This window comes from Dunckerocampus dactyliophorus, chromosome 6, assembly GCF_027744805.1.
Source record: "Dunckerocampus dactyliophorus isolate RoL2022-P2 chromosome 6, RoL_Ddac_1.1, whole genome shotgun sequence".
Lineage (NCBI taxonomy): Eukaryota > Metazoa > Chordata > Actinopteri > Syngnathiformes > Syngnathidae > Dunckerocampus > Dunckerocampus dactyliophorus.
Window position 1 is genome coordinate 11,311,703 of NC_072824.1, and position 11,927 is coordinate 11,323,629.

Genomic DNA, 11,927 nt, shown 5'->3' on the forward strand with positions numbered 1-11,927 from the left:
AGAAACAAAGGAAAAATTTGACACGCTCAGCCTATCATAAATTTATGAAAGGCAATTGGGCATGATAAACTTAAGCACTGACCCAGAGGTCTTGATTGATTCTAAGAACACTGGGGAGTCATTGGGGACATAGTATATGATGGGGTTGTCATGGTGACATATTAGAGTCTCAAGACTGTTGTAAGCGGTTAATGTATGAACACTTCAGACACAGGTGCCTTCTTAGTAATGGTTCCATCAGAGTTGTTTTGTCTGGATTATGGTTAGGATCAGTAAATCCTATTCACGGGCTTGGTTTTCCACCAGCCCTACCACTAGTATTCCAAAAACAGTACAGTGAGACCTCTGTTTTCATTACGAATTTATTCCAAAAGGCCAGACGAAAACCAAAATGTACCGAAGAAATTGTTCCCATATTAATAAATAGCAAGTGAAATGGACAAATGAACCATAAACATCATTTTCACCTTTGCTGAAGACATTATGGCAAAGACAGTGAGGAACGGAGAGGGACGAGGGAGGGGACGGTATCCTCATACTTTGCGGTGAGCTCTTTCTTGAATTCATTAGCGTTTCTCAATCGCTGGCAACTTCCTTTCGCATCCATAGCGGGTTATTTAGCAGTCACCCTCAATAAAAAAAAAAATGAATGGATGGTGAGTCAGCAATAGGGTGCTTTGTGGGCATTCAATTCCACGGAATGACAGTACAGGGCAAATGGAATAGTTGCTCGCAATATCTTACAAAAACCGAGACAGTACAAAAACAGAGTAAACACTTTGGGCAAAATTTTTGTCGAAACAGAATCATACAAAAACTGCGTCGTTCGAAAACCGAGGTTTGACTTTGTAGAAAAGTGGCATGGTAGAAGTTGGATATTTTGGGGCTCTTTCGAACTTAGGGTGAGGAGCTCAGTCATCCGGAAGACGCTCAGAGTAAAATCGCTGCTCCTTCACATCAAGAGAAGATAGTTGAGGTGGCTCGGGCATCTAGTCCGAATGCCTCCCGGAGGACTCCCTGGTGAGGTGTTCCGGCATGCCCAGCCGGGATGTGGCAAGGCTAGGACACGCTGGAGGGATTATGTCCCACAGCTGGCCTTGGTGTCTTCCCGGTGGAACTGGAAGAGGTGGCCGGGGATTGGCAAATCTGGGCTTCCCTACTGAGACTGTTGTCTTCATGACCCGGACCCAGATAAGCGGAAGAAAATGGATGGCTGGATGGCATATTGAACTGAACCAAACTGGCTTTATCAGAACTTTTGACAAGGGAAAAGCACACATTTATGCTGAAAACTGAATCATATGAAAATTGGGTCATTCAAAAACCAAGGTTTGACTGTACAGTCCTCTGTCTCTCTATCGCGGTTTTTAAAAAATGAATAAATGGTTGCTGTTTTGTGGTTGACTACGGCCTAGTAGTCAAAAAATCTTGAAAAACAATTCATGTGTTGTATTCTGGTCATGAGCCGCACGGTGGTCTAGGGGTTAGCACGTTGGCCAACACAGTAACAGCCTGGAGATCGGGAAGACCTGGGTTCGATTCTCCCTTGGGCATTTCTGTGTGGAGTTTGCATGTTCTCCCCGTGTGCGTGCGGGTTCCTCCCGCCTTCCAAAAACATGCATGTTAGGTTAATTGGAGACTCTAAATTGTTCATAGGTATGAATGTGAGTGTGAATGATTGTTTGTCTGTATGTGCCCTGCGATTGGCTGGCGACCAGTCCAGGGTGTACCCCGCCTGTCACCCAAAGTCAGCTGGGATAGGCTCTAGCATGCCCCCGTGACCCTAATGAGGAGAAGCGGTCTAGAAAATGGATGGATGGATATTCTGGTCACTAGGCATCAGTAATGTTACATTGATGAGACATTAGCTTACATTACATTACCATCACACTGCATGGAGTCTGTCATGCCTGACATGATAGAGTGAAAAGTTCTAGTCCCATTCCATGTGGAAGTGGTAAATTTTTGTCTTCTTGCAATGTCCTTCTTCCCCACTCCCTTTCTTAAATTTAGAAAGAATAAAATGGAGGCTAACTTGTTAGCATGCTATGCTTAAAGAGGGAGCCGTCTCACACAATGAAAGCGTGTCCACAGAAAAAAAAAAAAAAAGTGTGACTGGGTTTTTTACAAATCAAAATTGCACCAAACCGTATTGACTATGGAAAGAGATAAAATTACACTTTTGTGCTGAACAAAATCAAAACCCATATTTTCACTACTCGGGACAGTTCAGTTGATCAGAGTAGCGCTAAAACCAGTACCATACTGAAAGAAATGGAACAGCACTGCAAGGTGAAAACTGTCAGGGTACGGTTCAGATTGGTAAATCTTATTTCGATCAATGGTACAGTACTATAGCAAATGATAGCCCAACAGAGTGTGCTGAAAAATGTTGACGGTGCGGTTTGGATATTTTTGAAGCCTTTGGAAACTTTGAATAGTATGCACCAATACCTTTTCAAACCAAACTGAATCACACTATACTGCTTAGTGGAAACATGGTTTAAAACGTTAAAACTTTGGAGTAAAACTGTCTGAAATGATGTTTTCAAAAAAAAATTAAGCCCAAGCGCTCATTATGGTGTGACCTGCAGCCTAGATTGCAGTTTAATCTCCAGAGGTGGCTGACATTGCATGCACAGAAGTGGGCCACTGCTACTATGGCACCACAGGGACTACTGTAATTCCGTCTGACCTTTGAACACAGGGCATATGGTGCCTGGGAGGGGCCACCACTGTTGAGTAGGCAGGGCGCCTCTGGTGTATTCTGTATTGAATTCAGCACAGCAGAAATAATGGTAAATGGAATACCTTGATGTTGATATATAAAAACACACCCAGGCTTCATGATCCCAGCATCCCTGAAATGCCACGTTCCGCCCCTTCTCAGCAGCTAAACAGTGCCACTCTGTGAAATATTTGAGAACTGCAGTGGTTAGCAGAGATAAGCGCTGATCCAAAACAAGCAAGTCATGCTTGAAAAGTTTAGCGCAAATAAAGAAACGCACCCCGAGTTGGATGATGTACCCCAGATAATATAAATTGTTATCCATGGGAAAAATGTAAAAAAGTAGAACCCACCTTCACGAAACTGTGTTCTCCACAGTTGCTGAATGAGACCGTTACCTGCTTCTTAACAGCTTTTTAATTTAAAGCCTTGTAAAATAAAACACAGACGTAAAGCAACAAGGAGCCTAACAAATAACACATGACAGTGAATATATAATCTGTACAATAAGGGTTTGTAAAACATGCTTCAGAAAGATACATTACAATGTCACCCTCCCTGGCACTAATACAATGTACATAATTCGTACAAGTAATAAAAACTGACTTCTAGTCATACTGAATTGCATCACATTAACACAATTATGCATATGTCCAAAATATTGTAATTCAATACATATAGGAGGAACAAAAAAGGATTAAAAAGCACAACTTTCAATGCATTAAACAAGGATCCTTCCTAGTGGTGCTAAATATAGCACTGGAAATTATACAACAATGTTTAAAAACATTGGAAAATGTGGCTAATAAAAAATAAAAAAAAATCACAAGCCCTATTTGGTCAAAGATAGGCCACTAAGTTGAGTTGTGCTAACCCTTTATGCGGAAAAAAAAGACAATAGCAGCCTAACACCACTTCTAGATACTTCTACCCACAACTTAGCAGAGATACAGTCCATTGGAAGAGTCTATTCCAAAGATCATTTCACTTCAAACAAGTGTAGTTTCTTCATGTGATATTTTGGGAATAAACTCCTTCAAGTGTAACCTGTGAGTATTGAAACAGTACTGACAACAAATAGAACCATCCAGTATGCAGAAGAGGAAACATTGTAACATTGTGTTCAAAACAGAAGGCATTCACATTTTATTACAGCTTGCTAATGATGCAGTCTTCATATTCATGCTTAAGTTGTGGCAGGCTCATGGAAGTGTGTTTATTTGGGAGTGCGGGGATAGGGGTGAACGGAGCAGCGGTAGGTAAGGCAACATATGCAGACGTTTTGTAATTCAGTTGTGTCAAGTTCTAAGAAGGTCAAGACATCGCAGAGTGTCACAAAGTTATATTTCTTCGAATAGCGGCCTCCATTCTAGTAGACATCATGCCTCACTTAAATGCACGGTCCAATTAGATGGCTCTGCTTGTGTAGACACAGAAGCTATTACTGTACATTTCCTCAAATAGTGGTCTCTACTCTAGTATACACCTGAATTACATGGTCCACTTAAAGCAGGGATGTCCAAACTTTTTCCACTGAGGGCTGCATACTGAAAATCAAAGGATGCAGTGGGCCACTTTGATATTTGTATGTATTTTTTGATATTGTAAAAAGGTTAAAAATTTTTTTCCATTTTTAGCAGGGGTTTTTGGTTTAATTTTATTTATCCAATGTGCCGCGGGCCAATAAAAAAACAAGCTGCAGGCTGCACTTTGGATACGCCTGACTTAATTTTAAATAGAGGCACAAACATCCGTATTTCCTCAAATAAAGCCCTTCTCTCTAATAGACATCATACCTTGACTTCATGTCCGCTTAATAAACATCTGACCCTAAATAGATGCAGAAACCACTATTTCTCCAACAGTCGCCTTATTGTAGTTATGCCATGCCTCAATTAATGGCTCTCAAAGGGACTCTACTCTATTAGATGCCATGTCTCAATTTCTGGGTGCATTCTGCACTTGGATAAAAGCCTCAAATTGATCTACAAATTATCATATTTCTTCAAATAGTGGTCTCTATTAGGCACCATACCTCAATTACATGGTCCACTTAAAGGGTTCATTTTAAATGGAGGCACAAACAACCGGATTCCCTCAAATAAAGGCCTACGCTCTATAAGACACCATACCTCGATTTCCTGTCTGCTTGATAAACATGACCTAAACAGACCTTAACAGATGCAAACAGATCCTCAATTAATTGCATTGACACTTAAATGGCTCTGCTTGTACAGACGCACAAGCTACAGTATTTCCTCATATAAGGGCCTCTACTCTATCAGATGCCATGTCTAAATTTCCGAGTACATTTGGCACTTGAATAAACGCCTCATATTAATCCACGAACAACCACACTTCTTCAAATAGTGGTCTCTGCTCTAGTAGACACCAGGCCTAGATCTCATGTCCGCTTTATGACAAACATCTAATCTTAAATAGATGGAGAAACTATATCTCCTCAAAAAGTCAACTCCATTCTAGTTGACGCCATTCCTCAACTAATTGCATGGTCCATTTAAGTGGCTCTGCTTGAATAGACACACAAGCTAACATATTTCTCAATTTAGGGTCTCTGCTCTAGTAGTTCCCAAATCTCCATTACATAGTCCACTTAAAGGTTTTAGCACAAACTACAGTATTTCCTCAAATAGTGGCCTCCGCTCGACTAGACGCCATGTCCACTTGAATAAGTATCTGACTTTAATCAGTTGCACAGTACATGTACAGTATATTCCCTCAAGCAGCAGCCTTTACTCTAGCAGACACCAAGCCTCAACTGATTTCAGGGTATACTGTCCACTTGAATAAACGACCCACATTAACTAGACGCCACCAGCCCAGGGAAAAAATAACCATTAGGTAGCTATAATTACTTCTATTATAGCCTTAATAGCGTGACATCATAGCAGAGAAACCACAATATCCAGGATGTAACAAAATCGCATAATCAAAACACCCAAATATGGGAAAATACATACCAGCATTGTTTCACAACTGTGCAGCAAGAGACAGATCGAATAATTACACTACAGCTACAATACTATAATGCTTGGCCTCGATACGTAAAGAACAATCAGCCTCCAAAACACCTGGTACTTTCTGTAGTTGAGTAAACTGTCTGCCACAATTTGAGGAAATAAAGTAGAGTTACATTAACGCTTTGAAGGATCATCATGAACCTTCCAGAACTTGACACACGAGTAGTGACCCACAGCACTAATGTGGCATACAGTGTGTACAGGTATATACTGTAGAAAAGAAAAGATCAACTTCAGGCCCAGTTTAAGAGTCTGGGCGTGACGTTGCAGATTCACGAAGAGTGTTGGAGTAAAACTGACAAGAGGCAAATGGCGACAAGGATAACTTACAAAGTCTACCGCGGCTCACAATGGTGTGCGTGCATATAAATACTAGCTTGTTGCGTGTGTGTATGTGTACATATACTGTACTGTACGTGTTCAAGGGAATAGAAATAGAAAGGCATTAATCAACTACATAGAATACTGTTTAGATGCAGTCAAGTGCAGTGATTATTTACCTCGCTGTAAATTGTTGCAATGTGAGAGTCCAAGTGCAAGAACATGTAAAATCATATATCGCAACAATGTTAATTCAAAATTGCTGTGGCAGCAAAAGCGTGATCTAAAGGGCATTCTTCTCTTTCACAAATTACGGTATAGCTTGTCCGAGCGTGCCTGAAGGCATCAGTGCTGTGCAAGTGGACAAGAAGGACCTACTAGCTGCCCAGTTTAAATGTATACACTTAAAAATACACCTTTTGTTACGATTCAGTGGCTGGGCGGAGTTGTTTTTATAGCTATGTACACTCACTGGCCTCTTTATTAGGTACACCTGCTGTATCGTAGTAGATAATGCTCACTTTCGTCAGCGAGGTAAAAATTCAACAATGTCATTCTTGTGATTGCAACACTACAGTACACTTTCAATGTTTCTATTTTATATTATATTAAACAAAATAGTAGAAAGAGCTCTCAGTGATGCAGCAACCACTATACTACATAAGACAGATTTTTTTGACTGTACAGGTGTACCTACTGCGGCCAGTGCGTACATGTGGACGCACCTTTAAGGAAAAGGTGGGAGGGGCCTCAAATGGCAAAAAGGGCACATTTTTTTTTTAAACACCAGTGGTGTTATGAAGCAATTTACTATGGCTTGGGCATGTTGGGCTCCTCAGGAGCACAGTTTTCTGCGCTGATGGAAGCCGGGGAGGCGGGGCCTGAGGCAGGAGAAGGGAACTCCTTGATGGTGACAGTGACGAGGTTGGTGGTGACGTCGGTGACCACCACATCTTTGCAGCTAGGTCCCATCTCTGGGTGCCAGTCGGGGTCCCCCTCAACGGGTACCCTCGCGGGTTGGGGTTGGCCTCCCGCATCTTGGGGCAGTGAGGGGTTTGGGATCTCTTCATCCCCTCCCACACAAGACGGGGAGGTTGCTGGGGTAGGTGAGACTGAAGGGGTGGCAGACGGCGGGGTATTCTGGGGTTCTGCAGGACCTTTACTGGCTTCTGGAGCCTCACTGGACTGGGAGACTTCAACTGCAGCAGCAGTGGGCAGAGATTTTCCTTCCGAGGCACTGGAGCTAGAAGGAGAAGCCTGATAGCGGGAGGGGGCTGGGCGCGTGTTCCTGGTGTTGTAGGACCCAGGCTGAGGTTGGAAGGCCAGAGGACCTCCGCACTGCAGCCCAAATGGCTTCCCATACATGGGGAAGCCAAGCATCTTCAGCGGGGGCTGGAAAGGTCTGTAGGGAGCCTCTCCTTTCTTCCCGATGATGCGATTACGGGAGGGGATGTTGTGGCGCCCCCCTGGAAGATTCCTGGCTCCACTGCTCGAGCCGCCGCGTCCCGGCTTGTCGATCACCTTCAAATTGAGGATGATACGACCCCTCTTCACCTCGCGAGGCTTGACCCTGCGGTTGAGGATCCGGACGGTCTCGGAGAAGGGGGAGACATGAGGGCGGGACGGGAAGCCGCCAGGGCTGGAGAAGGACATTGGGTCCATGCGGGGCAGAGGGCGGCGGGACATGCGGTGGCAACGATGGATGTCCTTCTTCAGCTTGTGGGTGGCGGCCAGTGAATTGAGCTTAGGGGAGGGGGCCACACTTGAGGAAGAGGATGGTGAAGGATGAGGCAAGGCAGAGGAGGAGGAAGGGGCCGTTCGACTGGGAGCAGAGGAAAAGGAGCGCAATGTCGTCTGGTGGGACTTTGTGGATCTGCTGCTTGGTTCTCCTTTCGCCGCCCGTGCCTGGGGGGAAATTTTTTTTAATGCTTTTTTCTACTCCATCATTTTTCTCATACAAGTACATATCCATAGGTATACATCTGTATATGAAGAGGTATGACATCTATTAGACGGGAGGCAACGATTTGAGGAAGTACGGTAATTAATGGCCCCTTTCACACAGACTATAAAAGGCTTTTTTTTTTTTTTTTAGGTGGTATCAATTTCAGGCAGCTTATTAGGGATGTCCGATATTATCGGCCACTGATCATCATCATCAGGCTGATACTGGCATAAAAACGTGATATCCAAAAGCTGATACAGAACTTTTGGCGCCAAGGTTGCAAACTTGCAACACTGCTGAACTTCCTGCATCATGAAGTCAACACTGTGCTGCTCACACATGAGAATAAGGTAACGCAAGCAGAGTAACAACAAAACTCACAATGAATTTACCAGCTCCTTAAAAATCTCAATGGGGTTACCATTCCACACACTAGTCTTACTCATGGTATTTTTTTTAAGAACGAGCTTAAAAAAAACATCACACAGCAACGTAATGGTTAAATAGACAAGACACTAACAGACAAGACACTAACCAACGAATAATGCAGAATAACCGACAACTATGTGAGCTCTAAACATGTAACTTAGCAGCGACAGTACAGCAAAGCATGCTGGGAAACAGGAAGCTCTGCTGTCAAAACCATATACGCAGACGCCGCTTCGCTGAGTAGTTTTAGTGCAATAAAATAGGAATATAAAATAAGAACATGAACGTTAACAATCAAAATAATGATCAGCAAATTCACGTATTTTAAACGATACCCCTTTAACTAAAAATAAATTAAATCTTTCCAAAAATAACAAATCAAAGAACCACAAATGTATTCTTATATAAAATATGTAAAGACATTAATTATCTACTCAGAGGTGGGTGGAGTAGCCAACTGTACTCATTTAAGAGTATTGTTACTATAGAACAGTTTTACTCAAGAAAAAGATATATGATGTTACACATATCGGTATCGGTTGATATCGCAATCGGAAATTGAGAGTTGTACAATATCGGCATATCGGTTTTCGGAAATAAAGCCAATACCGGACATCACTAGCGATTATATTTATTTATGTGGCACGGCAATTAATTGGGAACAGCGGAAGCCACTATTTAATGAAATACGGCAAATAATAGCCCCTTTCACGCTGAGGTTCAATAGCTCATCTTCAAACCTTTGTGGCGAGGTTTTTGGGTTTTGGCCCCCGTTTTTTCGGACCGCTACGCTCCCTCTCTCGTTCCCTGTAACGAGAGAAAACAGTAACATATTAGTTTATTTTGAAAAACAGAACAACCTAGACAAACAATCAGCTTTTTCAAATAATTATTATTTAGGCCAAACAACCCAGATGAACAGAAAATAAACACATTGTCTCACTTTTGCTCAAAGCCGAGGATGAGCCTGTCATCCAGAATATTCTCCTCTGGCTCCCAGGTGCTGTGCCTAAATGAGGATGGAAGAAAAAAAGATGACACATATTATTACCACATTAAAAAAAGAAGGGGGTTCTATTTTAAGACATTAAAACTAGCTTCACAGTGCATGTGTGACCATCAAAAAGCCATCACTTACTTCATTGCCCATCCCTTCCATTTCACCAGGTATTCAAGTCTTCCCTGCAATTATAAAAAAATCACTTTAGACTAAAAACATACATACATATGTATTTATTTATGTATTTATTTTATCTTGGTCTCATTTCCTCCTCCTCTTGTTTTATTGTCATTTCTTTCATCTCATCAGTGACTCTTTCAACAAGGTCTAGACAATTCCTAATCACCTGGCAGCCCATGGGCCAAATCTGGCCCTTAAATGACTTGATTCGGGAGTATCTAATCTCGTTGACTAGTGTTTTTTGCATTAGATCCTGAATTAAAAACAGCAGAGCACTCCTGTCCTATTGAGGACCTATGGCTACCATTTTTGCAGCAGATTACTTAAAATCTGCTGTCAGACAGAGGATCTTTGAACGACAAGCGTTTTTTGCAGTAAGTCCTTGAAAACAGCAAAGTGACCCTACTTCTGATCTTCTGATCTTTGACCTGTACTCTTGGAGTACAGTAGATATACAGTAAAACAGCAGTGTTGTGTCACATATAGGATCTTTGACTAGCATTTCTGCAGCAGATTCCAAAAAATGGTCGCTCACATGTTATAAAAATACAGAGATTATTTGTCGTACTTTATGACTTTATTCTGGAGCACTATTTTATTAGGTTTTGAAGATGTTTTTATTTATTTTAATCAAGCTGCCGAGAAAAGGTCTTCTGGTGTGCCTCGAACTTTAAAGTGTCCTATTGTAGCAGAAGCCGTTTTTTAAGACATGAAAGTAAAAGGACCGAGTTGAGGCCATTCAGGGGTCATGGGAGGCATTTGGTGTGAGTGTGTGTGTGGGGCGGGGGGCTACTGGTTCACTGCATGGACATGACACTTGACCTTTGCACCCCACCATTGTTTACAAGCTTTTGATTTATGCTAGTGACCTTATGGTAGTCCCAAAGTTTGAGGATCTAATAGAAATCCAGAGAGAACAACTGAAATTTTAAAAGTCCGTGTTTAGTACGTTTGAATCTTGTAAAAGAAAGCAAAAATGTGCGAGGCAATCTGCTGTATATACCCACAGTGCAAACGTGCAGCTTTCGTTAGCATTAGCCGCTAGATAAATAAGGCCCCAGCATTCGAGGATAGAACTCCCCTCACTCTTTAGCAGCCACACTCCTTTTGTGCCACTTCTACTGCCCTGAAAACGTCCCAAAGACCAGAAATTCGAACTTACAGCTCCGTAGGTTATCAAGTAACCTAGCCTAGCATAAGGCCTCCACCGCTCAGCACGACAGAGCTCCGCCAGAGCTGGTGTACTTCCCGCGACCAACATCTGTCAAAACACGCGGGTCGGGCGGCGGAGGAGACTCACCTTTCGGACGCGGCGCTTCAATATGGCTTCCGCGGCAAATACGCGGTCGCCCATGGCGGAGAGCTCCATCGTTTTTCGTCTCAGTTCTTTGATCTCCCAGGCGAGGAGTTTGTCTCTGCTCGGTTCGACCGCGGCCGAACTGTCCAAAAGAGAGAGAGAGAGACACACACACACACACCTACTGGGTTCTGCAGCGCGGCAAAGACAGCCTGTTGTGTGTCACATGGTCAAGGCCAGCCCCCTTGGTCGTCATGGCAACCAGGAAGAGAACGCACACATGAAGCGCGCGCTCCTTTTTAAGATGACGTCATCACGACCGAAAAGCAGAAAAAAGTGTGACAAAATGCTAAAGTTTCAAATTTATCTATCCATGCCCAACCAAAGTTTTTCTACAAAGATTCAAGAAATGTATTGATTTTGAATGTTCACATTCATATTTAGTTATGTTTTCATTACTATATACTAAAATAATGCTCCAAATGTGTATATATTGTAAAATCCAGGTTTTAAAAACTATATTTTTATTTTATTTGTATGATAAAACCATATTTATATTGCCCTAGTCGTTAGTTTATTCATCAGCATATTTGTATTTTATTTCTTTATATTATTTTATATCCTGTGCTTTATACCCCAATATATTTTGTTATATTTTATTTTTTATTCTTCTAATATTGTATTTGTGTTGTGGTATTTCTTAACGTTATTAACTTTTTATTTGCAAAAAGAATGCCCATGATTGATTTGTATATGCATAAAGAATTAATGTTAATTTGTTAATATTTGCATTTATGTAAAAAAATATGCCAATTTTAGTAAAATTTACATTTGTAAAATAATTTAAATAGTCAATATTTATGTGTCCATCCCGTATACGCCAATTTGTGTGTTAAAGTATGAATGAAATAGAAATTTGTGGCTTCCCTTTCGCGTCTTATGTCCCTCCTACTTTCTCTCTATCGATTGCGGTGATTGGTTCGCGC

General features: G+C 41.9%; 1 protein-coding gene across 1 annotated transcript; it reads right to left on the reverse strand.

Annotated features, from left to right (window-relative positions):
• Nucleotides 1-3,130: 3,130 nt before the first annotated feature.
• cbx6a (chromobox homolog 6a) lies at nt 3,131-11,178 on the reverse strand. The gene is made up of 5 exons (XM_054780296.1): nt 10,945-11,178; nt 9,603-9,646; nt 9,408-9,473; nt 9,205-9,271; nt 3,131-7,995 (listed from the first exon to the last, which is right to left on the reverse strand). The coding sequence occupies exons 1-5, from the start codon at nt 11,011-11,013 to the stop codon at nt 6,901-6,903; spliced, it is 1,341 nt and encodes a 446-aa protein (XP_054636271.1). The 5' UTR covers nt 11,014-11,178; the 3' UTR covers nt 3,131-6,900.
• Between the last annotated feature and the right edge of the window lie 749 nt (nt 11,179-11,927).